This window comes from Rattus norvegicus, chromosome 8, assembly GCF_036323735.1.
Source record: "Rattus norvegicus strain BN/NHsdMcwi chromosome 8, GRCr8, whole genome shotgun sequence".
Taxonomy (NCBI): Eukaryota; Metazoa; Chordata; class Mammalia; order Rodentia; family Muridae; genus Rattus; species Rattus norvegicus.
Genome location: NC_086026.1, coordinates 60,076,115 through 60,103,743, shown reverse-complemented (window position 1 = coordinate 60,103,743; position 27,629 = coordinate 60,076,115). Strand labels below are relative to the sequence as shown.

The 27,629-nt window shown below is 46.5% G+C and overlaps 3 protein-coding genes and 1 long non-coding RNA gene across 14 annotated transcripts in view; 2 read left to right on the top strand and 2 right to left on the bottom strand.

Annotated features, from left to right (window-relative positions):
* The window catches only part of Ppp2r1b (protein phosphatase 2 scaffold subunit A beta), a 32,973-nt gene extending 21,769 nt beyond the window's left edge, over window positions 1-11,204 (bottom strand). For 3 of the 4 annotated variants that reach the window (XR_005487815.2, XM_017595626.3, XM_017595627.3), the window contains exons 1-9: window positions 11,070-11,204; window positions 10,227-10,317; window positions 9,514-9,614; window positions 6,733-6,965; window positions 5,991-6,138; window positions 3,096-3,251; window positions 2,761-2,875; window positions 2,298-2,368; window positions 1,900-2,034 (exon numbers count right to left, since the gene is read on the bottom strand). Coding sequence is in view for 3 of the 4 variants with exons in the window: in XM_017595626.3 (XP_017451115.3) it covers window positions 1,900-2,034; window positions 2,298-2,368; window positions 2,761-2,875; window positions 3,096-3,251; window positions 5,991-6,138; window positions 6,733-6,965; window positions 9,514-9,614; window positions 10,227-10,317; window positions 11,070-11,183 (1,164 nt within the window). In the remaining variant the exon portion in view is untranslated. The remainder of the gene's footprint in view (window positions 1-1,899; window positions 2,035-2,297; window positions 2,369-2,760; window positions 2,876-3,095; window positions 3,252-5,990; window positions 6,139-6,732; window positions 6,966-9,513; window positions 9,615-10,226; window positions 10,318-11,069) is intronic. The other variant, NM_001025418.1, reaches the window with a different exon arrangement.
* LOC134480165 (uncharacterized) lies at window positions 11,196-17,708 on the top strand. 2 transcript variants are annotated; one of them, XR_010054379.1, is made up of 4 exons: window positions 11,196-11,387; window positions 12,122-12,213; window positions 12,473-12,653; window positions 17,415-17,708. It is a non-coding gene; the product is annotated as an uncharacterized LOC134480165 (long non-coding RNA). The 2 variants fall into 2 exon arrangements; XR_010054378.1 differs by lacking the exon at window positions 17,415-17,708 and having other exon boundaries at window positions 11,272-11,387; window positions 12,473-12,763.
* Window positions 14,521-14,967, top strand: LOC108351703 (60S ribosomal protein L27a-like). The gene has a single exon (XM_017596028.3). The coding sequence runs from the start codon at window positions 14,521-14,523 to the stop codon at window positions 14,965-14,967; it is 447 nt and encodes a 148-aa protein (XP_017451517.1).
* An 876-nt stretch (window positions 17,709-18,584) lies between the features above and the next one.
* Alg9 (ALG9, alpha-1,2-mannosyltransferase) overlaps window positions 18,585-27,629 on the bottom strand; it is a 71,731-nt gene continuing 62,686 nt past the window's right edge. For 5 of the 7 annotated variants that reach the window (XM_039081868.2, XM_039081865.2, XM_039081866.2 and 2 more), the window contains one exon: window positions 18,585-26,008. In XM_039081868.2, coding sequence (XP_038937796.1) covers window positions 25,885-26,008 — 124 coding nt within the window. In that variant the 3' untranslated portion in view covers window positions 18,585-25,884. The remainder of the gene's footprint in view (window positions 26,009-27,629) is intronic. The other 2 variants (NM_001394348.1, NM_001394349.1) reach the window with 1 other exon arrangement.

The following is a 27,629-nucleotide window of genomic DNA, read 5'->3' as shown; positions in this document are numbered from 1 at the left end:
CTACAGAATGAGCTCCAGAACAGCCAGGGCTGCACAGACAGACCCTGTCTTGAAAAAAAAACAAAAACAAACAAACCAAAACAGAAAACAGAAATTAAGTCTCGGCTCAGGTTTTAAAAGGTGGGGTAAGCTGCAGTGAGGCTGTGAGAAAGGCATTTGTCCAGCCTGCACAGAGCCATGGACTTGAGGGCCAGAACTGACCAGAGGAATACCGGCAGAGAGAAATCCTTAGTGCTAAGTACACAGGTAATCCAAAACACAGTGTCACTAATCGTAACCACAGTATCAGTAAAAAGTCATGATTTTGTAATTTAAAAATCAATTAACAAATTGGCAGGTGAGAAGGCTCAGCAGGAACAGGGGCTTGCCTCACAAACTGGCAATCTGGATTCAATCCCCAGAACTCGTATAAAGGAGGATTGAGAGAACAGACTCCACAGAGATAGCCTCTGAGCTCTGTATGTATACACGAGTGCACACTCACTCACACAATAATAAAGTTTAAACTTTTAATTAGGGGTTGGGGATTTGGCTCAGTGGTAGAGCGCTTGCTAGCAAGCACAAGGCCCTAAGTTCGGTCCCCAGCTCCAAAAAAAGAATAGAAAAAAAAAACTTTTAATTAATAATTAAGCATAAAGTCTATGCGATGGTAAAAAGCCCAGGCCCTGGAGTTCAGTTCTATGTACTCAAGTCTTAGGTCTGCCCCTGCGCGGGGAGACCTCAGATGTCTATCCCTGTGCTTCACTTCCTCTGCATGAGGAGTCAGCCTCAAGCCCGCTGGGTGTGAATGGCATATCCAAAGCACTCCGATCATGCCTGACACTAACTTTCACATCATTTGTTCATCTGTATGTATGTACTGTCTGTGTAAAGTGTACATGTGTGCCCAAATGTGTGGGTGCCCATGAAGGCCAGCGAGGGAGTTGGATCCTCTGGAACTGGAGTTGCACTTATGGGCCATTCAATATGGACACCAGAATTGGAGCTCTGGTCCTCTACAAGTAGCAGGCCTCTTAACTGCTGAGCCACACCTCAGGCCACTAAATGTTAATATCTGAAGCTACATTTTAAACATAAGTAAAAAGATACTGTTTAAGCAAAGATATATGAACTTTAACTATAAGGAACCAGTGATATAACATAAAACATTTAGCAGGTAGTTCAGGCTAGTTTAAGACTGACGTATTTCATGACTTACATGAACATGTTTATGCTCTGTGGACCTGGCACCTGCAATGGCCAGAAGAGGCTCAGACCCCACGGAACCAGATTCACTGACAGTTGTTAGCTCATGCTGGGAAGCAAACCAACGTCCTCTGGAAGAGCTCATGCAGCTCACCATGCAGCTCCCTCTCCAGCCGCTCTTGGTTGGTTGCTTGGTTGGTTTGGTTTTAGAGGCAGCATTTCTCTAAGTAACCCTGGCTCTCCTAGAACTTGGTCTATGACCAGGCTGGCCTTGAACTTAAGAGATCCACCTGCCTCTGTCTCCAGAGTGCTGGGATTAAAGGCATTTTCCACCACACACAATTGGGTTTGTTTTTAATTACTCCTTGTGCCCAGTTTTGGGGAAACCTGTAACCCTATACCCAAAGAGAAGGATTGTCAAACATCTAAACTATGATTCCCCCGCCCCATCTTCACACTTTGGGTCCTATCTTAGCAAAATCACCAAACCAAAGCTTTCCAGTCCCTTTAATCCCAGCACTTGGGAGGCAGAGAGGCGGGCAGGTCTCTAAGCTCAAGGCCAGCCTGGTCTACAGAGTGGCGAGTTCCAGGACAGCCAGAGCTACCCAAAGAAACCCTGTCTCAAAAAACCCAAAAGAAAAAAAGAAAAGGAGAAGAAACAAGATCCTATCAAATCAATTACACCAAAGCAAAGGGATTCATAGCCAGACTCACCTCATCCTTTAATTGAGCTAAAAATAGAGGCAGAAGATGTTCAATGGTATTCTCTTTGCCCAAAACTGTAGATAATCCCATAATTACAGAAGCTAGGGCTGACTTGACATGTTGGTTGGTATCAGACACTAATTCCTAAAACAGAATAAAAATTAAAGACAACGAAAGCCTGCACACCACCTCCCAAGCAGTCCACAGCAGCACTGGTCAGCAGAGCGGCCGACCCAGCCGTCTGGAGTAACAGACTATGCGTCCACAAGCTTTACAAGTATAACATGCACAAATCAACTATAAATATTTTCACACATTATGCATTTGATTCATTTATGCCTCTTTCTTCTTTAAATGCTAAGAGCTTCATAGGTAGGGTAAACAAAATAAAATGAAGTCACATTCACCTTTATATAGGGCAGGATTTGGTTCATAATCACGGTCTCTCTGCCTTCAGTGGGCAGGTTCTCACAAAGCTCTGAAACAGGAAACACAGTGCTGTCAAGGAGCCAAGGACAATTAACCACATCTTCCAAGTTAAATCATAAGTCCAAGCAAACAACCTCTGTGGGGCAATACGCCTACTTCTCACAGCAGAGCTGAAAGTCCTCTGATCTCAACTATGGGACCTTCCTCAGCTCTCGAGGACAGTGCCACATTCCGCATGCTGGTATCATCTGTCTGCAGCGTCTTATGAATTAAAACTAGGCCAGACTTCCTACCATGACAACTGCATCAGAGTGGGAAATGTTGCTGCACAGACTCATTTTTCTCTGGTTTATACATTTTGGGTCCTACTTTAGCAAAACGCCATCCAAACTACAGTGAGTGGACAACGCCAAAGTCACAGGACTCCACAGCCAGTCTCACCTCTTACTTTGTGGGCAGCGGCTGCTCGGACTTCGGCCTCGCAGTCTCTGAGGAGGCTCTGGAAGGCGGGGATGAGGTCACTGAGTGCAATTTTAGGGCCCACCGCTTTCTGGAGCTAGGAAACAATTTATACAGGTGTAATGTATACTAACAAAATAGTAAAAACAAAATTTAGTACAATCATCATAGAGTAATGAAAATGGAAAAACTAAGCAGGCTCTCTTATTTTTTTAATTCACAACCATTCAACAGAATTTGTAAGCTGTGTCCGATAGAAAATCTGTGGGGCAAATGCCTTTGAGGTTTTTAATCCTTGAAATGCCAACACATTTTACCTCTGAAAATTTGTCAGCCACCATGTAGCGAACCCGCCAAGATTTATCTTCTGCTGCTTGCCGAAGTGTAGGCATTACCAAGGCTTCCAGGTCATCCTGAGACAGTAGCTGGGCAATACTGACACACGCTTCTACAGCTAGCAGGCGCACAGAATCCTAAAGAGAAAAACAGTCTGTTTGGTCAATTTGCTGAAATGCTGCACGGAGTGCAGTATGAGATTTCTGCCACAGGTACTACTTCAGAAAGCAGGGGAGAGAAAAACCACTGTGCTGCTGAGTTGTCAATGGGACAATAAGCTAGAGTTATCCATGAGGAGGGAGCCTCAACTGGCAAGATGCCAGAGAAGATCAAGCTGTACACAAGCCTGTAGGGCATCTTCCGAATCAATGATTTATGGGAGTGGGGCAAGTCCACTGTGGGCGGTGCTATCCCTGGACAGATGGTCCTGGGTTCTATCAGAGAGTAGGATAAGTAGGTCATGAGGGGAGCAAGCCCATGGGGAGGGGAGCAAGCACCCCTCCATGGCCTCTGCACCAGTTCCTCCTAGGTTCCTGCCCTGTTTGAGTTCCTGTTCTAGCTTCCTTCAATGATGAACTTCTTCATTGTGGAAGTGTAAGCCAAATAAACCCTTTCCTCCCCAACTTGCTTTTTGGTCATGGCAGCAATGGCAACCCTAGTTAAGATATGATGCTGTGGCTTGAAGTCTTCAAATGGCTGCATAACTTCTTCCTTTGCCTAGTCTGGCATGTGAAAACCACAAATGGTAATCTGGTTAAATTATCTTGACTGCAGCACCAAGATTTTATTAACATAAAGAAGATGCTCTAAATGTTATTTACTGTATGTTAATAATGTGTGTGGGAGTCAGAAGACAACACCCGTAAGTCAGATTTCCCCTTCCACCTTTCCATGGGTTCTGAGTGTTGATCAGGCAAACATTTTACCCACATCTGATATAAAGAGTAATTTTTTTAAACTATGCTATATTCAAAGCATTATAAGGAGTTGAAAAATTATCCTTGCCTAAGTACTTAATAACACATTTGAAGAATTTAAAGGACAAAGGAGATCACCATGACAGCTCTTTCCAGCTGATCACAGCAGCATGAGATGGGACAAGGGACAAGGTGACAGCCAAGTGACACAGTCAGGCTCCAGTGTGCACAGAAAGGCGGAAGCTAACTTGTGTCTCTGTGTACAGAGCTGCTAGGCGCCAAGCGGGACCCTTGGATGTCTTCTGAGTAAGTAGAACACTAAATTAAAGCTCAGTCAGACATTAGAAGTCATGACTGCAGACTTAGGAAAATCAGATAAAGTAAAACTTTAGACATATAATCCTCTGAGCACCAAAGGAAAAATGGGACAAGAAACTGCTGTCTATGTGATACAATAGAGCACACACACACAACAAAGCACCCTCATCATTTGCCTGGCTCCTATCAATGCCACCTACCTGGCCTTCTCTTTCTATTCTTATCCGTCCTACAATTTTGTTTCCACTCATAAGACAGAATGACCTTTCAAAAATGTAAATTACACACCACACCTCTTCTCCACATCTACGTACAGCCTCACTGAGTCTACAGTAGAAAATCAAAACTGCAAAGTCTTCCCTGGGCTATGATCTGCTCCCACCTTCCTTCTCCACTCCTGTCTTCCCTGGACTCTTTCAACCACCATGTTCCAATGTTAGTTGTCTCCTGCCTGCCTGTCACTTCTTCAGAGTTCTGCTGACTAGCAGCCAGTGTTCTACTGTGTTACATTGATTTTTATAACATTTATGCCTGATTTTTATCATGTTTGTTTTCCTCCATTATAATGTAAGTTCCATGAGAGTAAGGACCCTGTCTGCCTTTAACACAGCAGTTAACATAAGAACCATGCCTTACATAGATATATATATATATGTAGGTACTTAATGTTTCTGTCCACGGGTAAGCCAGGAGCAGGTCTTCTATACACAGTCAGAGGGAGCACAGTGTATTTCCATTTCTCCAAAATAAAATACATGGAGTATTTTCTGAGCACCAAATGCTCACAGCCAGCTCCCACCTAGGACATGGGTAAGTTTCATGCCCATTGGTTCCCATACTCTGGCTGCTTTTGGACCATGGGAGTGGAGTTTCATAGGAACTATAGGCCCCTCAAAGCATTTCCTGGCTGGCCTTCATCAAAAAAATAAATAAAAAAATTTTTAAAATCTGCAAACAGGAAGTATAGGAGACAAAAGAAAATGCCAAATTACATCATGGGAAATATTACCAGCTAAATTCCAAATAAAGATTCTACGCCTGCCTACTCCTATCCCAGCACAAAGAAACCACACCGGCCCCCGTGCTGTGGCTAAAGCCTATGTACACTCAACTAGCTACATATAGCCTTAACCAAGCTTCATAAACTAGCTGGACTTCCACTTCCTTGAGTGTCTGTGTTCTGGAGATTGTGTACACCATTTTACATATGGGACCTGAAATCTAAGATAAGCACTCTTACATGATCCTAGAACCATCCCCACACTCTGTACTGACAAACAACTGTATTAAAGAATTTAGGAATTCCCAATTTTTCTCATTTCTACACCAAGGAAACCCAGACCCTTGGATTTAAGGTCACTGTTGTGTGCAGTACAACCATACTCTAATGCAGAAATTAACAAAGTCAGAATTCCAGGAAATGCTTCATCTCCATATGTAACAGAGCCCATAATTCTGCAAGACACCTGTCCCTGATGCAGCCCTGGCTTCCTAGTGATGGAACCCAATTCTTCTCCAACTCTTCCTTTTAACAGCTACTAACAAAGAAAAGTGGGGCCTAATTAAGAAAGAAACACCAGGTAGGAACTGAGTATTATGTTGCAAAACAATCCTACATTAGCATCAAAGGTCTCCAGTTACCTGTTCATCTGAAGCCAGATTCGTGAATAATGGAACAATTTCAGTTTTAACACTGTCTAATTCCAAAACTTTTGCAAATTCACCCAATTTGGAAGCAGCAGCACGTCGCACCATTGGTGTATCATCCGAGCACAGGGAACGGAAGTGCCTGCAGCATAAAATAAGGTACTTCCTGTCATACACATGGGCAAGCAAGCACCAAGTACCTTTCAGTCTCTTATAAACATCAATGACTAGGTTTCTACTCACAGGGGTAAGAAAAGACTAGAAAGACAGCTTAGACAGGAAAGTGTCTACCTCCCGGGCATGAAGCCCACTCATCGTCCCCAGGACCCTCTTACACAGCTGAACACAGTGGGAGTGCCTATAACCTTAGAGGGGCAAGATGGGAGGCAGAGGCAGGCAGTCCCCCAAAAGTGTGCAGGCCAGGTAGGTTAGCCTATGAAGTGAATTCAAGGCTAATGAGAAACCCTGAGTCAAAGAAAAGGAAGAAAGGTACCTGAAGATCAACACCAGAGGCTGCCACATGAAATATGCACGCACATGCATGCATGTATGCGCGCGCAAACACAAACACACACACACACATATGCTTGCACATGCGCATGAACAAAATAAGCCATTAGTATATGTAACTACATGGAAAAGATCGCCAAGCCCACTAGCCTCGTATGAAGCTCTGTTGGAAACAGAGAGCTGGGTAAACCCTGCTGTGAGTCCCAAACACTAAAAACTGCCTTACTGTCGGATCTCTGCCTTGACAGCATTTGAAGCTCTGGGGTAGCAAACGCTGAACAAACCGCATGCAGATGTGCGAGATGTGAACCAATCCCCACTTGCTAAGCGCTTCACCAGGGGTACAAAATGAGCTTCCAGGGCAACGGGAGTGTGCTCCTGGGAGATCTGCCTCAGGGACTCCACAGCCTTGTCTCGAACGACAGTCTCCTCCACCGTAGCCAAACTTTCCAAAGGAGGCTGCAGAGATCGAAAAGGAAAACCAGAGATGACAACTTACTAAATCAGGTTAGACACAGAATGCCACCTTTTATGTGACTGAAGGGAAACGGTACATATAACCAGAATGTTAACTACATCATACCAAATGGTTACTTTCAGATAACACAGTGATAACATATGGTGTGGCCAACCTGAAGACACGACTTCTGTAGAAAAGCCAAGATGGAATGTCCCAGATGGCAATTCCCAGATGGTGTCTACAAATGACACTGTGGAAGAGACTTGACACAGAATCACGATTATTTGGAGCTGGAGTTGAAATGCTTTGCAGCCACATTGAGACAGGAGTTTGCTACTTCCTTAGGAACCAGTCCAAAACCACGGCCAGCCGTGGGTGCCACACTGCATGGTCAATTCTTGTCAGGTACAGAGTCCATGCCCTTCCCTGCACCATCCTACCATTCTTGGAGGTGTGAACAACCCTGTCCAGGAGAGCTCAAGAGCCCCAACTTTCCTAACCAATAAAAAGCTGACTACACCACTTTCCCCCCAAATGTATTCAGAATCTTTCCATGAGCCAAAGAATGGGAGTTTCAGACAATCGGAAACAAATGCAGAGGTAGTGGTGACCTTGCAGATCCAGAGACATAAAGGACAAGAGGAGGTTCAAGGTCTGGCCCATCAGTAACCTAGCGATGCGGCCTGGTGGACAGTGGAGACGGGCTGCTCCTCTGAATCTCTAGCTGCCTTTCTAAATTTGTATTTGATCCCACTTGACTGAGCAGAAGCTAAAGCTGTGAAATTAGAACAAAACTCCATGGCAGACTGACCAAGAAAGACGATTGGGACTTGAAAAGAAGAAGTGTGCTGCCTAATGTGGTTCAAAAAAGTAGAGAGCTTTGTGCTTTCCTAGAGGGTGTGTCAGAGGTCCCCTGAAAAAACACCGCTTCTTACTAGTCAGTCTTTCACGATCTGTCCCCTGCCTACTGTGACACAGTCTAGAACTACCACAGGAGATGGCCAACCTCCGGGAAATGGCTTAGGAGTTGTCCCTTCATTTGAATTCTGTTTCCCAGTGCCCGTTTCTGAGCCCGAGATGCTTCTGCTCACTAGCCCCGGGTTTTATACTCTGTCAGCTCTGAGCTCAAAACACTCCCGTGCAGCCTGAAACTCACTTCCCATCAAAGACTGCTGCTGTGCTGAACGAGCACACAGGGCACCTTGCTCCAAAGGAGCCTGCACTGTAATGGGGGAGACATCAAGTTAGAGCAAGGGTGACGGGCGAGGGGATGGTTGTAACAGGCAAGGCCTCTCTGATACAAAATGAAGTTGTCAGACTTACATGGGCTCCTATAGAAAATTCTAAATAGTATCTCTCTAGAGATAATGCCTGTAGCCAACGTCTTAGGGCAACAATGAGGTGGGCTTATAAGGAACATTCCAACGTGCATGGAGTGAAGTTATCAAGAGAAACGTGTATACATAGTGAGTTTTTCATTGCTGTGAACCCAAACAGCTAACAGAAACAAAGGATTTATTCTGGTTGAGTTTCAAGGGTTCATATCATGGCCTGGCCCCATGAGCCTCAGCACAATGTGGCAGTAATAAAGAAGAGCTTCTCTGCCTTACAGCAAGGAGACAAAAGAGTCCAAGAACAGAAACCCCAAAACAATGCCACTAGCTGGGGACAAGTGCTTAGCACATGAATGTGCTTTTAAGACTGACTTGGGATGGATGCAAAGCCTACAAGACTAATAGCCTAGCCTTGAGGGAGGAAAAGAGCATTTAAGGAGGCCTTCTCCTGCTAGGCTGCAGCTCAGTGAGAGAGCACTGGCCTAGCATACACGCCTATAGCATCACTAAGGTCGAAGCTCTCTTCTAGGTTGGCCTTGTATAGCTAGGTAGCTAGTGATATGACTCCAAGAGGCATATTTTGAGGAGAAAATGACAACCTGTATATAAATCTGTTGCTTTCTACAAGTCTCCACTTACCTATTATCCACCTATGTCTGGAGTTCTACAGAACCATCAAGGTAGAGCTAGGAACCACGGGAGCCAGAATTGAATACGCAATGCTTAAACCCCTAAACAGACAGTCCTGCCTTGTCTAGCTGGTCAGTTTCTAGTCATTCTTTAAAGCCCAGTTCATCAGCATAATGGTACATACCTTGAATCTTAGCAATCTGGAGAGAGAGGCAGGAGGTTCTCTGCGAGTTCAAAGCTAGCCTGGTCTAAATAGACTTCCAAGTCAACCAAGGTTACATAACAAGGGTTGTCTCAAAAAATACAAACAAAAGAAAAGGGGGAAACCAAATCAAGTTCTTTCCCTCCGCATCGCTAAACTGGTAAGTCTGTAGAGATAGAAATGAGTTCTTATATTCGGCTGATAGAATAAGAACTGAGTGTCATCATTACTAAAGCACCTACATTATTCACTCAACTACATTATTATCCTCTGCCCATAAGAGCTGCATAAAAAGCTGCAATGTGTCTATCACCAGCTAATAAAGGCACTGCGGGTCCTACAAAGTTCCCAAAGGCATGCAGAACAGAGACAAGTACTCACCAGCAGACAGTGGGCAAAGTCAGGGCCTCCCACCAAACCAGTGAAATTCCCCAGCTGCTCGGCAAGAGCTAACAGCACCTCATCTTCATCATAAATTGTATCTGAAAAGAACGACAGTTGGTTACCCATGGGGGAAAGTGCCACTGAGCTGGTACTCACAAGGCTGCTGCAACTTGAATCCTAAAAGCATTGTCTTCCCCCTCTAAACCAGAAGTCTTCCTGAATGTCTCACAGAATTACTAAGAAATTCATGTCCTGCGGCTGGAGAGATGGCTTGCTGGTTAAGGCCACTGGCTGCTCTTCCAGAGGAGCAGGGCTCAATGCCCAGCAACCACATGGCAGCTCACAACTGTCTCTAACTCCAGTCCCAGGGGATCTGACACTTTCACACAGACATACACGCAGGCAAAACACTAGTATCATTTCAAAAGAAATTCACATTTCACATCAATTACCTTCCCATTAACTATACGGTTTTTGTTTGAGTATGTCTAGCTGTATGTAGCACTTCTGTACACCTTGAAGAAGGATTGCACACCTGCTCAATCTAGTACTTATCAATACTCCAGGTAACTATGTATAAATATATATATATATATGTATATATATATATATAGAGAGAGAGAGAGAGGAGAGAGAGAGAGAGAGAGAGAGAGAGAGAGAGAGAGAGCGCCAAAGGGAAATGGGGCGTGTTTCTTTCAAAGGACACATACCTGTAAGGAAAGGCAGCAGTTCAGTTCGAGTCCTTTCTACCCCGAGTGCTAGAGCAATAGTTGATAACTTCTTAATACTGTTGAGACGGAGCTTTAAAAATAAAGTGGGAGGAAGAACAAAGCAAAGCGATTATTGCAATTCAGGTCAAAGAAGCAAATAGGTGAGATGACTGGGACACAGTATACAAGGATGGATGAATGAGACTTTCACTTAGATCTCATTCCTAGGAAAACTCAAGGACCGTTTAACACGTTATTAGCCAGAAGCTATCCTAGGGAGAACACTGAAGGGCCGGGGAAGAAATGAATGAATGAAAACACGCGGACAGTGAGAGATTCTTTAAAGAGAGAACTCTGGACGGAAAGAAGCAGGTGAAACGGTTAAGTACAACTCCTCCCTTTCAGGGAAAAGTTCCATCACAACTGATGATGCACCTCTCATCTGGGTTAATCAGCTGCGGAGCTCTTTCCACCCTACCAGCCCAGCTAGTTTGCCTGACGACAGACACTCCGCAGCACTTCAAAGGGAACCCTGGCCCCGGGCCGCTCCCCTGCTCCGGGCAGCCCCGCAACTCGTCAGCGCTCGTTCACCCGAGGCGCGAACTGGTTCCCCGCCCACTGCCAGGAGCAGATGGACGCCACCGCCCCAGAGGGTCGAGGGAGGGCAGCCGGAGCTGAGAGGGACCACCGCGGACCCGCCGCCCCACGCCTTGGTCCCGTTCGGTCCCGAGGCTGAATACGACTCTCCCACCCCGGGGTCGTCCCTAAGGCTGAGCCGGCCTTCCAGCTTCCCTACCATGTGCGCTTCCGCCCTCGCCTCGGCTCCCCAGCCCAGCCTAGTACCTGCACGTCCTCATTGCGGAGCTCGTCGATTAAAACCGCGATCGGGTAGAGTGAATCGTCTCCATCTCCGCCCGCTGCCCCCGGAACGGTCCCTGGCCCTGCTGCGCCCGCCATGTTCTTTCTCCTCTGGCTGGTCGCCGCCGAAGGCCCCGCGCCCAGGCCACGCCCAGCACCCGGGCCACGCCCCACGCTCAGGCCACGCCCCACACACAAGCAGGCGGGGCTAAATCCAATCCGACGGCTCTGAGGAACCGATGGAGTCAAGTTTTTTCCCTGCGCGTGGAGGCTCCGGCCTGACCCCCATTGCTGGAACTGAAGGTCTGAACTCCAGAAGAAGGGAGGGCTGAAAAAACCAATGGAACCCCTGCATCCTTTCCCCAGCCGAAAGAAACAAGGGCAGGGATTCATCGTCTGCTTGCTGTGCTCTGAAGGAGAGGGGCCTTAATGATGGGTGCTGAGCCTCAGTAGAACTCAAAGACCGGCCAGGAGGAAGAAGCTTTAACACCTCCCCCGCCACCCCCAACTTAATGCTGGCCCTGAGCCGCTGGGTCTCGGCCTTTATTTCCCCCTGGGCGACAAGCCCACACACACACACACACACACACACACACATCTTCCTCTGGTCTGTTTGCCAGAATCCTGGCTGGCTCCTGCTCCTTAAGACAAATAATGAGGGCGGTGAGAGAAAATGAACCGTGCTGTCCAAACTCCCCAGTCAATATTTTTTCCACGCAAGCTGTTCAAAACATGCTGCTCTCTTGTTTTCGTGTTTCTTTTTCAGTGTGGTACTGGAATGGCGCCTTCTGTTGTATTGTCTTTTTTTTTTTTTTTTTTTTTTTTTTCCTTTACCAAGAAACACAACAACCTAGCGTAATTGGGCCCAGTTTTATTCTCCCCAATTCAGTGCGGATGGAAACTGGCCTCCCTAAACCTCCAGGAGTTTAAAGGGCCCCAGGAGAAGGTGGTCTGAGCATTTTCACACAGAATTTAATGGAAATTTTCCACTTACCCTAAGGAACAGCACAAAGTGACTATCTCTCTTTTCAACTTAGATATAAGCAACTTAGATTGGAAGCTCTGTCCAAGTTCTCAGATGACACGATTTTGTGCATTAAGGAAATTGTCATTAATAAATGCAACTTAGGTAAGATTTTTATTTTCTTTTTAAAGCATGGGACTCCTACTAGAAGATGGGAGATAGTTAGTCTTTCATATTCAAAGCTTGAAAACCAACAGACTTCAGTTTTGGGTTTGTTTGGTTTTGTTTTTCAACTTCTGTACACGAATGAATGCTTAAAGGCGCTCATTTCGATAACTTTTAAAAATCATTTAAGGCATGGTCTGGACCGCAGGGGTGGCTATTTTTTAATTACAAAAAATGTGTATGTGTGTTATATACACAGGAGCCGCTGAACAAGTAGTCAAAGGACAGCTTGCAGAGCGGGTTTTTACCAAGTGGGTTCCAGTGACTGAACTCTGGTTGTCAGAGTTGGTGACACACACCCTTATCCACTGAGCCATCTAGCTGGCCCCCAAGAACTACCTGAATCAGCCTTGCCACACGATTTCAGCACCTGTATTTGCGTGAGTTTCAACACAGCTTTTATTGTTCTGGGCTCGTAAGAAGTGAACAGAGGTGGCAGTTAAATGAAAAAATATGTTTTTGTGCACAAAATAAAAGCTAAAGGGCATCAAGCAATTATAGTCTCAGTGTTTCTAAACGTGGTGAGAAAATGAAGAAACTCGAGGCATGAGTGTGCCCAACCCTAAAGAAGGTGAGCTTCAGCCGGCGAGCCCAGACTCACAAAGCGAGACTTGGCTTAAGTATCAGACACATTTGTCATATTGAATTGCAAAAATATCAACATTGTTGATTTTAATAATATTGGTCTTGTGGCTTCATTTGTATTTAACTTGTAGATCTGGTTTTGTAGACGTTTAAAGACTGTAGTTTTAAAAGAATATAATATCGCTTTATATTTGAAAATTTAAGTAACATTTAATAACTTGACCGAGTTCTTGGGATTTTTTATTTTTTTCTCTTTAAAAGTGGAGCCAGCCATGTTTAAAGGTCCATGCCTTTAATCCCAGCATGAGGAAGACAGAGAGGCTGGTGGGGCTTTGTGAATTTAAAGCCTGCCTGGTCTACATAGTGAGCTCCAGGTCCCCTCAACTCCCAGAGAAAGTACACCCAGGGGCTGCCCACAATCTCAGTGCTTAGGGGGCAGAGGTGGGGACGGATAGCTCTAGGCTGGCCAGCGTTCAGAGAGAGACACTGATGGGTCCAGCCAGGCGTGGGTGGGTCGCTCAGGCCTGCGGTCTTACCTGCACTTGCCTAGCATGCAGCAGACACTGCTCCATCCCCCTCTAGGCCCTTAGGCCCTGATCTAAAATGTGTTCCAAAATGGTAAGAGACACCAGCACAGAGAGAAGACTAGTCAGCCCCACCCCTCCATAGCCTATAAACCTGGCACACTGGCATTAAGCTAGGCTGCCTCAGAGGCAGCTGTGATCTGCTCGCCCAAGCACAATGAGTGGAGGCCTAGGGAATGACTATGATTAAATATGAAATCACAAACTGAGGAAACAGAGCCTAGAAATTGCCTGGTTTGAGAGTCCCGGAGGCCAGACTTCAGTTCCCACCTGTCTCTGACTCACCGTGACCTACCTTCTCACCAAGCCTCAGTCACACTCTCCACCCCCTCACCCCTGTAAAACAGAGCTAACCACCTGGTTCCTACTGCAGTAACTGAAGTTGTGAGAACAGAGCAGGTAATAAAGCAGAGAGGCTAATAAACCCTCCCACAAAGAACCGAAAAGGAGCCATGGCAGGGAGAAGGAGGGGCCAAGCCCAAAGGCAGGCACTGGGGGAATCTGACCTACTGACATCTACTGAGGGCCATGGATGTCCTGTGGGTGTAGCTCAGCGACAGAGCATGGTCTTCACCTGCTCGAGGTTTTGGACTTAATCTACAGGATGAAAATGAGAAGTTAACTAGGTTAACTAGGAAGTTCAGTGGGGGGGGGGGGGGGGGAAGCACTGACTACGTAAACACGGGGCTTGCTGCCTGCCAGCCAGCCTGGCCCTGGGTTGAGTGAGAGACGCTGGCTGTCTTAACAGAAGAAGTGGTAGACAGAGCGAGGTAGAGAATGATGGAGCAAGACGCCCTCGCATAGGCCTCACCACACACACGTGCTTTATTAAAAGAAAACAATGCAATGCATCCCGGCCCTCGGGAGGCAGAGGCAGGTGGATCTCTCTGAGCTCCAGACCAGCAAGGGCTATAGAGTGATACCTGTGCAGATTCCTGGCCTCTACCTCAGACTTACTGAGTCAGAATTCCTAAACCTGGAGCCAGACATCTTCCAGGGCTCTCCAGAGACTCTAATGTGGCAGATGTTTGAAGCTCATTAAAAGGTTTATCTGGGCTCTTTCTTTTCTGCCACCGCCATGCCATCCAGACTGAGGAAGACCTGGAAACTCCGGGGCCACGTGAGCCACGGCCACGGTCGCATTGGTAAGCACCGCAAGCACCCAGGAGGCCGAGGGAATGCTGGAGGCGTGCATCACTACAGGATCAACTCTGACAAATATCATCCTGGTTACTTCGGCAAAGCTGGCATGAGGCATTACCACTTGAAGAGGAACCAGAGCTTCTGCCCAACTGTCAACCTGGATAAATTATGGACGTTGGTCAGCGAGCAGACACGGGTCAATGCAGCAAAAAACAAGACTGGAGCTGCTCCCATCATTGATGTTGTTCGATCAGGCTACTACAAAGTTCTGGGGAAGGGGAAGCTCCCTAAGCAACCTGTCATGGTGAAGGCCAAATTCTTCAGCAGAAGAGCTGAGGAGAAGATGAAGGGTGTTGGAGGTGCCTGTGTTCTGGTGGCTTAAAGCCACTTCAGAGGTTAATTAAATGCAAACATTTTCCATGAAAAAAAAAAAAGGGGTTTATCTGGGAAGACAATCACCAGGTCAGGCAAGGAGCACTGGCACAGAGGGGGGTGGGGGAAGCTGAACTCTCTGGAGTCCACCTCTGTCCAGGAAAAGCAAATAATAATCCTAACTGCTTATCAATAAGCAATTCTTTCCAACTGGCTATGGGTTTTGCCTGATTACAAAATTAATTCCTGGCAGCCTGCCGTGTCTACCAATACAGCCTGTGGCGATGAACTACTTTCATTCCCCATCTCCTCTCAAGGCTGCTTAGCTTCCTCTCCACTTCCCACACACACTACAAAAAAACTAGTGACCAGGGAGCCCAGGGGCAGCAGCTGAGTCTAGACTGAGGATGGAAGGAACGAGACTGTCTCAGTACAGAACCAGAGCTCTGACACCCACACAGCAGCTCACTCACCCAGGGTGAACTGCACAATACCACAGCAAGAATATGAATACACAGGCTGGAGGAATCCACGGCCATCACAGCTCTCTCTGTCACACAGAAAAGGACCAATCCTAAGGAAGCCTGAATGGCATCGTCACCCTCAACAGGCCCTTTGCCTCTTCCTCAGGCACAATGCTGGTCCCAACCTCGTCCACTGGCTAGCGCAGAGAGAGGCCTGTGGGTTATAGCACACCTAGACTTGTGTCTCACCAGCAGCACCAACAAGAAAGGGGATGAATTTCTCACTTTGTGAATGGAGCTGAGCCGCACGGTGCCTTCCCAAGATGGCCATCCCTTAGCATCGGCCAAGGGCTTGGCTGCAGCACACAGCTCTGTGACAAAAGACGGTGAAGCTCAAGGCACTTCTGTGAAGTGGTTCGGTGCCTGTGTAAAGTCTGCACCCAGCCGTGTGTTCCAAATCATCTCCAGGTCATTTCCCTGACACACTCAATGCTCTGCCTGTTTAGGCATAATGACAGGGAAAGAAGTCTGTTCAGAAAGCTTCCGTTTGGATCTACGGATGTGGGACCTATGGATAAAACAGATCTGGGCCTTCACTCAGCAGGATGACCCTGTACACAGACTCCCGGGTCCATGCTTCATTCATTACCACGTAGCAGTTTCCATGGTGGCTCTAGTGACGGCTTCAGTTTGTGTTTTCGGGAACACCATCTCATTCTCAGGAATGCAAATATTTCCCCCACAGTTTCATGATTTTTACCTTTTTCTCTTGGTGGCAAGTCCCCCTCCCCTCCTTGAGACGGCAGTACTCCAACGGCGAGCACAGGACTTAGCTGAGGGCAGACAGCAAAGGCCTGGTTTCAGGAGCATGGCGGCTGTCTTTCCACCCTTCATCCCCTGGGCCTCTAGGGTAAAACACCACTTGAATTCTCGGTGAGAGCAAATCAAAGGATTGGTCTAATTAGGTCTTTGTAGGGTACTACCTATGACCATTGAGAGGACATCCTTGGGGCCAGGGATGCTGTAGGCTGCAACGCCATTTCTACCAGTTGCCAGCTGTATGATGCTGAGTGAATTACTTACTCTGTGAGTCTTAGTTTGTGTGACTGTAGCCTGTCCAGTTGATTTGTGTGGCTGTTCAGAAGATTACATCCATCCGATGTTTAGAGCACGATGTGGCAGCGTGCACCCATGGCGCAGCACTTGGAGGGTATAAATAGGAAGAACAAGAGTTCCAGCCAATCTTTTTTTTTTTTTTTTTTGGTTCTTTTTTTCGGAGCTGGGGACCGAACCCAGGGCCTTGTGCTTCCTAGGTAAGCGCTCTACCACTGAGCTAAATCCCCAGCCCCTCAGCCAATCTTAAGAAGAATCCAGCCACCGCATTCACCTTTAACCTTAGCACGCACGCAGGAAGCATAGGCAGGTGGATGTCTTTGTGTCTGAAGCCAGCCAGTGATCTATTACACACAGACACAGACACAGACACAGACACACACACAGACACACACACACACACACACAGACACACACACACACACACACACACACACACAAACTTCACATCTTACTCAAATATCATCCATTTTCCCGTGTTCCTGATAATACCCTTTTTTGGTTGCTAGACTCACTGCATCTAAGCTTTTGGAATTTGAAACATGGAGACTGTTACATACATTTGGGGCTCGATCGCCCTACTGCAGCCTCCCTGAGCTGGTCTTACCTATGGCATCCATAGATACCCATCTATTCTCTGCTCAGTTCCCCTGTGCCCGCAGGGTAGAGCCCAGCTTCTTATCACAATTTATTCTCGGCCTAGCATTAGTAGTAACCCTCGGCAGGCAGCCTGTACAATTGTTCCCAGCCAGAGATTTGATCTTGCAAAGAGCGGGAGTAACTTTCACGTGTTCGTGCTCTCCAGGGTGCTCTGGCCTGATGTCACCCTCCTGCCCCCCACCCCCACCCCAGCTGATGTTCCTTCTCGCTTTCTTTTCAGAGGTGCTCGGGAGAACTGTTTAGAAGAGTCACCAGTCTTAAAAAAGGACCTGTGCCAAGATCCCCTGCGCATGCCTCTCATAACTTGGCAGAAATATAGCTGAGACTTGTAATCACAAACCAGAATGTATACTGATCTCTAGGGCTTCAGGAAAGCTGCTCCCTCTCTGATCTGACTGTAAGATTAGATTTAGCTGGGGTCCACATGTTCTAGGAAAGCCCCAACAAAGACTGAGGGTGCTGTCTGCAAACTCCAGACTGTGGTTACCGAAGGGATTAAAGTGGTTTACAAAAATGTGTGCTGACCTTGACTGGATCTTTCTTTTGCTCATCTGTTCTTACAGGATCTCCATTCTAGCACCAGTGCAGGTGAAGGATGGAGACTTCCAGTGGGTCCCGGTGGACTGGCAATGAGCTCAGTAGCAGAGTAATGGCTAGCACAGTTGACACCCATGCTGGATTCCAAGGGGAGGGACAAAAGAAGGGATGGGAGAGGGGTACAGGATCTATGAGTATCAATTAACCCATCTACAAGAAAAAAGGCAATGTACAAGGACTGCTCTAAACTGAGCTACAGGCCCACACTTTACTATTAGCTACTCTTAATGTTTTTCCACAAATTCAATCTGATGATTTAGAGGGTTCTAAAATAAACAAAAAACCCTTCCCCAATCCACAAACAAAACAGCAGCCTCAATCCATTCAGTGTCTACAGGGTTAAGCTAGGAAAATATCAGGTGGCACATCTGAGGAGAGGATACTCAGGCCCTATCTGATGTAGCTGACTGTCTAAGCCCTGAATCTGCCTGTAATAGTTACCTGCACGTTTAAAATGGGACAGCTCCTTCCTTCTGCAAATGTTTGCTTTCTGCATTGTGGGCTAGGCTAGGTGTGAGGAATCATCATCAAAGGTGTTCTAAGGCCTTTTACTGCACAAGACTCACACCCTGCTAAACACCATTACCTTCCACTGAGCTACTGTGCTGTAAATGACATGTTGGCATCAGAAGACGAGGACTCAGGAAACTCATATATCCTCCAGACTGCCCGTGTCAGCATCGGCAAGTCAACAGTGGTAGGGTTAGGAGTGTATATGTGATAAGGCTGGCTGTATGTGCATGCTTAAAAAATGGGCAGGTAGCGGGTAATTGCCCCTTAAGAGAGCCTCCTCTTCAAGAACACTGTTTTTTATTACCTACAAATATAATCACGGACATACCAAATACAATTGAGACTAACAGAGAAGTAGCAACCTACAAGATTGCCTACCAACTGGGGGATCGTGGGTGCGGCGGGCAATTCGTCTACGTAGGAGACATCTGCAGCTGTAGAAATGCACGAGGCAATATAAGGACATGTCTCAAAGCACTCGGCTGGGATATTTCAACACATGCTGGGAATACAGCAACTACCAAGTCAACTAAGTTCCTGGAGGGAAATGAACTCTGTGATTTTTAGTGAGAGTGGGGCGCCCTCTGCTGGAAACAGGTGATTCTCCATGATGGCTATATAGACAGGACAGCTTAAGCCCTCGGAAGGATAAAACTGAAGCAAAGGTGTGGCAATGAATTTAATCTCCATTACTGTATACCCGCCCGCGCGCGCGTGCACACACACAAACACTCACTGTTGAACACCCAGTCATCACAAACTATGAAGTTGCCCAAGAAAATGTGAGTAGGCAGCATCAGCAAAGTTTCTAAGATTCTCTCCCAAATGACACACTCAGACACACTATGTATCTTCACAAGTATTTCTCTGGAGAGAATGGGAACACCCTACAGAAGATTCCAGGGAAACTTAAGAGACACGCAGTTTATAAACAAGAAAGAGGTACCACGAGCTCCTGAGTGGTACTTGGTGTCTTCTTAGTGGTTGAGTGAACACGCTTCAGGTCACTTCTCTCAGTGGGATTAACCTTTGCTCTCAAGCCTGGGACAGCTAGCAGCAGCTGCAAAGGGGCTGTCTGCAGCCTGTAACAAGACAAGGAAATGAGGTCTCCCTGGACTCGGCTCCAGAGGAAAGCTAAGTGTGTCTGACAGGCAAGCCAAGCCGGCTCCAGGCTGAGCCTTGAGAAGGGAAGATGGCACACATTTTACCCCAAAGGTCCTGCTCATCACGGATCCTGAAGAGGAAAGCAGGGCCGAGCCTGGGGTGAAGTGGAGTCTGCCTACTCAAACCTTCTTTTCCTAATTCATAAATCCACAGACGATAACATTTTTGTTTTTTTCTAGAGATGTGTTAAGTGGAAAGAATGAACCTTATAGGAGACAAGTAGGCTCCATTACTGTGCATTAGTGTCGCATTTGTTAACTGCTTTTTCCAGATAAAAAGGACAGAGGACAGAGAAGACAGGACAGGTAAGGCCTAGCGAAGGGAGAGGCCCAAATATGAACCTGAGACTAGGGGTGCAGTTAGAAAAGGACATTAGCACTCGCCTTCACTAGCTGTGGTCTTCAATGTGATGCTTACCCAGCCGTTATCAAGGGCAGTGGGGTTGAACTCTAGGCTCACCCTAGGAAAACCATCTAGAGCTTTCTAAATGGCAATACCTGTGCTCGCCCAGTCACTAACTCCTTACCGGTGAGGGAGATGTGCAGCTCTGGCTATGAACTGCTGCTTTATTGGTTATGATTTCTCCGGGGTTGGGCACAACGCTTCTAAAACAGTCAGTGAATAAACCAAGAGGCCCCACTGGTATTTGGCAATGCAGCTGACTGGCGAGCTAAAGGACTGACTGGAGGTTAAGGGAGCAAGTTGCTCCACCGTTTCTGCAAATCAGAGCCCTTCTCACTGCAGGGGCAGTCTGGACCCGGTGAGACAGGCTCCTGAGAAGCCCCACACTGAGGAAATCTGCCCGTCCCCTTCAACGGGCTCTTAAGGCCCATCAAAAAGCTGCCTAGTTTATGCTTCTTACCTGCATGTAAGAAATTACAGAAGTCCAGAAAGTATAAACAAAACCAAAAGTCAACAAGGGTCCCCACTTACCTTGATTTTAAAGATAATTCAAGATGCACTTAAATTTCAAGACCAAAAAAAAAAAACTCTGAAATGAAATGTTCACTTACAACACCCAAATTGCTCATTTGAACACACACTGCTCCGTTTACAAGGCTCCCACAGGAAATGGTCACTTGTCCTTGCCTCTCCAGCGCCAGGCCCTAACGTCCCTTCTCTGAGTTTCCCATCCCATTGCTCAGATGGGTCAGTTTGAACTTGTTTGAGTCTCAGATCTGGGTGGAATCCCACAGCCGGGAGGTCCAGGGCAGCTTCCAGCTTAAATATTATTTGCTACTTAATGTTTGACCTGAATGTGTGACAACAAACCAGGCTGCAGGTTTGAACACAGGACAGGGGACAGGAAGGACCTGATAGCTCCTCACACCCACAAGGAAGGTTTCTGAGCCAGGCTCGTCCCAAAGGTGACCTGTGCCAAGTCTGGCCCTCCAAAATCAGGAAATATAAAAATATAAGTATTTCATGAAGGGCCTTGTGGCTCTTTTTAGACACAACCCTGGGGAATGTGCTCTCATTACAAAGCCTGGAGTTCAGAACAGCACGCACCCGCGCACACACACCCGCGCACACACACGTGCGCACACACACTAATAGGCTTACTTAAAAGTCGCCCTTTGAGATCTCAAGACTTGTAATTTGTTATATTTTCTGTTCTAAGAATTCAGACCAAGATGCTAGGCGTGGTGACTCACGCTGATGATCACAACACTGGCGGGTGGAGGCAGAATGCTGTGAATCCTAGGCTGGCCTCCGCTACGTACTGAGCTCCAGGCCAGCCTGGGCTATAGAAGGAAACCCTGTCTCGAAAAATAAAAATTAAAAGTCCGTGCCAAACTGAAAGCAAGAGCTGCCTGTTAGTGAAAAGGTTTCTTTTACTTTTCTTAGTTGTCAATAAACATGCATGGGATTAAAAACACGGGGCCCCTGAGCTCTGGACTACAACAGCATTGAGCTTACACCGCCAATCAACACTGAGGCAGGTTGACAAGGGTTCTGCTTCAGGTTGCCTGACCCTAATAAAGGGCAGAAAAGGAAGTCATCAGAGAGGTCTGAAGTGGAGAGTGGTTCTTGGACATGGTTCTAAAGATAAGGAAGCAGACGGACAGGGGAAAAGCAGTGTCCTACACAACACAGAATGATGACTGCAGTGGCCTGCTCCCACCTGGCGTTAAATTAATAAAAGCATCTCAAATAACATAGAAGAAATAAGTCAAATTAAGTCTCAGGACACACGGGGTCATGTGTGAAGAGAAATTAAAAGTAGTGATGCAGAACCACGTGACAAGATTGAATGTGAAGAGCGACAAGAAAATGGCATTAAAAACTCGCTAGGCAATAAAAAAATAATAAAGAATGAAAGGAAATCTAACACCTCCCCAAAGCGGGAAATTATCCAAATGTCAGCTGTAACTGGATTGAGGTTTTTATGAAAACTAGACCGGAGTACTCCAGATACGCACACGTGAGATAAGCTGGGCCTACCACACATTGTCTTTCCAGCACAGTGCTCAGAAATACATTCCTTTTGTGCTTTGCTTCTCCTGAGAGGAGCAAACCTACTTTCACTGTGACTCCAGAAGGCTTCTTCCCCAAAGTTTCTCAGTCCTTTGACCTGGAGTGTCATCTACGAACTGGGGCAGCGGCAGAGGGACGCGGCAGCTGCTCTCATTCCAATTCCCAAGGAAGATTAGGAGCTGAATGCAAAAGAAAAAGGTCACCTGCCTTTTAAAGAGAGATGGCTCAGTGGCTAAGAGCACTGACTGCTCTTCCAGAGGTCCTGAGTTCAAAGCCCAGCAACCACATGGTAGCTTGCAACTGTCTATAGTGAGATCTGATGCCTTCTTCTGGTGTGTCTGAAGACAGCTACAGTGTACTTATATATAATAAGTAAATAAACCTAAAAAAAGAAAGAAAAAAGTCACCTAAAGAAAAGGGAAGCCGAGCCTAGAGCTGTGGCACATGCCTTAGAAAAGGGGGGTGGAACCTGGGATGGTGGTGCACGCCTTTAATCCCAGGACTTGGGAGGCAGAGGCAGGTGGGTCTCTGAGTTCGAGGCCAGCCTGGTCTAGAGTGAGTTCCAGGGCAGCCAGGCTGCACAGAGAAGCCTGTCTCAAAAGAACTAAACTGTCGAATGTATTAATGTTTTCTCTCACAAGAACACAGTCAGTATGCAACGAATATGGATGTGTGAAATAAAGCACAAGGACCAGGAAGAGGAAAGAACTGGATGACACTGGTGTCAGACAGCACTGCGCTGCTTCTTCATGTCATCTCCACCAAGAATTGCATGGTCACGGAGGCTGGGAAGATTAAAGGAACATTCTGATTTACGGATACGACAGCGAAGCCCGGAAACCCAGTCAACACCTCACAGAAGCCTTGATCTTCCTGTTACAGACCATTAAAGCTGAGTACACACCCACTTCAGCTATTTACTTGAGGGACTCTGTGTGGGAGCCCAGCAGACTCACATATAATTGCCTCCTTTCCTCTTTAAAGAAATAAAACTAAAAGCCAAGATGGCTGGTATTAGCCAGATTGTTACAGAAGCACAATGAGTCTCATTCACTGGACCCTAGCAGGCACAATACGTTGAGAAGTTTCCCTCTGGTGAAGTGGCTGCCTAGTATCTTACAAAAGGACTTCAAAGGTCTTTCCCAGGATGCCAGACTAGGAAAATATGACCTAAGTTTGTGATCAATAACGACCTTGATTTAAAATCACACCTGCTACTATGCCTGAATTCAGTAATGAGGAGTACAGGTTGCAATTTTCTGCAATTATCCCAAGCGATTAAAATAACCTGTCTTGGGCTGGAGAGACGGCTCGGTGGTTAAGAGCACTGACTGCTCTTCCAGAGGTCCTGAGTTCAAAGCCCAGCAACTACATGGTGGCTCACAACCATCTGTAATAAGATCTGGTGCCCTCTTCTGGTGTGTCTGAAGACAGCTACAGCGTACTTATAAATAATAAAAAAAAAAAAAATCTTAAAAAAAAACCATCTTTTTTTTTAATCAAATAATGAAAATGGTTAAGAGTCAGACCTTGAAAATGGATTCCTATTGCCTAGACTGGGTCAATACTGGCACTCAGAGTCACGGGGTTTAGGTTCAAATAAGGCCGACTTAGTGCCAGAGGTCAGAGAAGTCTAGATTTGCCAGGTAAACACAGTCATGCCCATTACCTTGTCCTGCTATCAAAGGCCTTTATGAGCCGTACGTAGATTACAGATATGGCAACAATCTACAGATAAGTACTTAGTCTAGGTGCTGGGGCAGCGGTACCCATGCAATACAACAGCCTTTGCGGAAGACAGGAGCCGTGGATCAGATACCTTTCTTTTTCCCATGTGAAGCTAACTCTGTGGGCTGCTAAAAGGCACTTGTCTGAGATATACCACGCGCTCAGCAGAAAACAGAATGGAGAAAACCAGAGTGAGATTTGCAAAGGGATAGGAACCGATGTTTCCAAGAAATCTCTGCATCCAGGGGACCTATGTTTGCATATGTGCATGTATGTGTGCATGCGTGTGTGTATATGGAGAGGCCTAGGTTGATGTCAGGCACCTCTACTGGGATCTTTACATTTTCCAGGTATGTAAGATAATCAAATCACTCAATTTGATACCACTTGTAGGTGTGTATGTCTGCATATGTTAGGAATGGAACCCAGGTCCTTGCACATGGTAAACACATGCTCTACCACCCAGCCACACCCCCGGATTATAGCTCTCTACTGAGCTCCATCGCCAAGTCATCCTGCAGTGCCGTGGCTTTCAAACATTCTCACTTCTTCAGTCACATCACACTCAGTACCAAACACTGAAAATGACACTTCAGGGATCATTCACACAGTAGGGCTGAAATCTATCTTTCCTATCCAGTTGTCACTCTGTCCATCTGGGCCCACCACCTCACCTCTGCTTCACTCATCTCCAAGCAGATTTTCTTTTAGAGGAGAACCCCCAAGAGGACTCATTCACATGCATGATTTTCTGTCTTCTTCACTGGGACTGGTTCACATTAGAAAGTTATTTTCTTTAAAAGGAAAAAATGGAAACTGTGGAAATCAGATCTTCCTCTCTGTACTGCTAGAACCTGACACCCTTAAGGAATAACATGACCCACAGGGACAAGAACACTGTACAGCAGACCCTGTGACTTCCAAAGCAAGGGCCAGAAATAACACATAGTGCTGAGAAGAAAGGCTAAACCACAGGTGCCACAGAACTCCAAGAACTCCAAGAACTGACAGCTAATTGGCTCTCTGGTCAACCTCATCCTCCTTTCAAGCAGCACTTTCTTCATCAATGAGTGGAGAGGCAACGGCAGTTGTGCAAGCATGAGAAGTCAGACAGCTGTGATGTTACCTACTGCCCACACACGGGACTGGAGAGACGTCACCCCTGCACCTTCATCTGTTTCCGAGTCTGTGAAGTAGGTCTTCCTCACAATACTTGTGAGGATCAAATGAGACACGGGAATGGCTTACGGGCTGTGCCATGCTGTAAGAGGTGATGTTACAGGCAGGCCCACCTGTTGGGGTTGCTCTTGACAACGCCTGTGCAACTAGAGGACACCCTGCAGCAGAACCGAAGTAAAGCATTTTCATTTCACTGGGGCTATCATGTTACAAAAAGGAATTCTTAATTTCCCCAAAATGGCCTCCACTACTTTAAAGTGTGTTGTCACCAAGTCTGTTGATCACTTTTCCTCCAAAGATGCCCTACAGATTACAGTCTCTGTACAGATTCTAGAATTCAAGATATAGCATGCTGAAACATCAAAAAAATCTTACAACGCTTCCCAAAAAGCCATATAATTAAGACCAGTTTTAAAGAAAATAAAAGGAAAATCAGAGGCATCATAAATAATATGATTAGGTCACAGTTCTTCAGTGGTCGCCTTTTTCCTGAGCTTCGGGACAGGGTGTTAGTCCTGTGGACGCTTTAGAAGCTGTGTCTTGCTGGCGGGTAAAGGACATCCGGCTGGCAATGAGGCTGAGCTTCTTTTCAGCACTGGCATTTGCCAAACAGCTTTGGTAGGGAAACCACGTAGCCTAAGGAAGGCTTGGGAGTTCTCAGAACCCAAGCCAGCAAGTGGAAAAGGCTAGCACACACCGAGTCAAGGATTCTCAGCTCTTCCCGTGAGCACATTCTGCTCTTCTCCGCTCTAGTAAAGAACTACTCGGAGAACAAGGAGCAGTGGGGCAGTGTACCTCCCCAGGAGTTAGGACTGTGCCTATCTGCAGAAAGCTCACATGCAGAAGAGACACAGGAGCAGGAAGTGCATGACTTTGATTAGACTTTGAGATACACCATGACGAGCTCAGAGCACCGGAGATCTGGCATTCTTGGCAGACGACCTTTATTACAGCATATGATGCCTTGGAGGAAGTCAGCTCAGTGGAGCCCCTAGTTAACACAGGCTGTCCACTGGAGCCACAGGGGTGTGCTAACCTCCACTTTTCTTCCGGCTTTGCTTTGCTTTCCGAGGCTTCAGGATGGTGTAGTTCACATACACTGTGTATTGATCTGACAGGAAGGGAATGTAGAATGCCCGAAGCAACTTGGAAGACCTGAAAGAGAAAAGAAAGGGAAGGGGAGAGATTACACCATTTTACTGACCACTCTGAAAATAATTAAAAGAAACCAAGCACTATATCAAGGATAATGTTTTGTGTGAATACAGAAAAGTCTACTATTTAGGTACCAGATCATAGTAACAGACCACACACTTTGTTACTCAAGCCCCCCCAAAAAAGTTTCTCCCTAATAAGTCTGCACAGCCTAACATGAGCTATGGGTCTGCAGTTTGCATACGAAGGTGACACAGAGAAGTTACAGGGAATGCAAAGGCTGTAATGACTGAAATCTACTCTTAACACCCAAATAATTTCTGACTCTAGAAATATAGAACAAAGTGTGGAATTATAGGACAATCATATAAATGCCAAATGCTCCACCAGTTCTGAGTCTTCCTGAGAGGAGAGGAAAACTGTGTCCTGGGTACCTGCGCAACATCCCAGCAGTGCCTCAGTTGAGCAGTTCGTCTATGCCCAAGTGTGAGAGCACAGAATGTTCCTGAAAATTCTACTCATGACTGATGTGTGAGAACTAGAGAGTGACTTGTTTTTAAATGTGTTTACTCCGTCTGATAAATATATGAGGACAGTGGCACTGACCCTGGCTTCACAGAAGGAGAGCAGAGTTTAAGCTTGCCCAGGTTCACGCAGGGATCAGCAGCCTGTTCAAGGTGGTAGAGTGACTGATAAGAGCCTCATGTAAGAGTCTCATCCAGGTCTGAGTTTAGAGTTTGCAAGCTTTACCATAATGGCTCATCCTGCAGCCTACAGATTTATCCTTTCCTGAAGAGATTGTAACGGCAGCTTCAAAGGCATCAAGTATTACTTCCTGACTGAATTTTTCAGTCTGAAAATCCAAGTTGGCTCAGTTACTGATACTGGAAATGAGAGAGCTAAAGGGTGTCCACGGCCAGTCCTTTTCCAGATTCTAAACCTGTAAATGTCAGGTCGACGTGGCATTTGCACTGGCAGCCTACCTGTGGGCTTGGCAGACTCCTGCAATGCCTGCACACAATGGTATCACACTGGGCAAACACACCTCTTAGAGATACTTACCAACTGAGGTGGTGGCAGTGCCTGTGCTCAACAGAGACACACTTCACGTCAGCAGCCAACAGCTCAAGGGCTTGGGTAGAGAAAAGAGGCTTAGAGGAGACTCTGGGGATAAAGCAGGGCTCTTGGGAGCAGGGTAAACAGGAAGAGGATGCACCTGGCTCAGACAAAAGTTAATTTCCTCTTTTTGCTCACAACGCACAGATAAAGTGATGCTCTGAGCAGAAAGTCTAAAGTCAGCACCCATTCCCTCAGGTCAGTGGCCATAACAGAGACGACTCCTGTTCAGTAGGTCACACAGGCTCGGCTGGCCTCAAGCCCTGGGCCAGCTCAGGGTGTGCAGAGTCAGCTCTGCAGCCCCTTTCAGTCCAGAAGGAACCACTGGAGGCACTTATATCCCCACAGAGCACCGGTCAGAATCCTTATCTCAATACTCCATCTCTCATGTCCTAAGAGGAAAACCGGCACAGGAAGACACTCCACGGTCCTCAAAGACACACATGCACATGCACACACACACAGATGAGAATCAGACAGCACATGTCCACTGAAACAGGGAGAC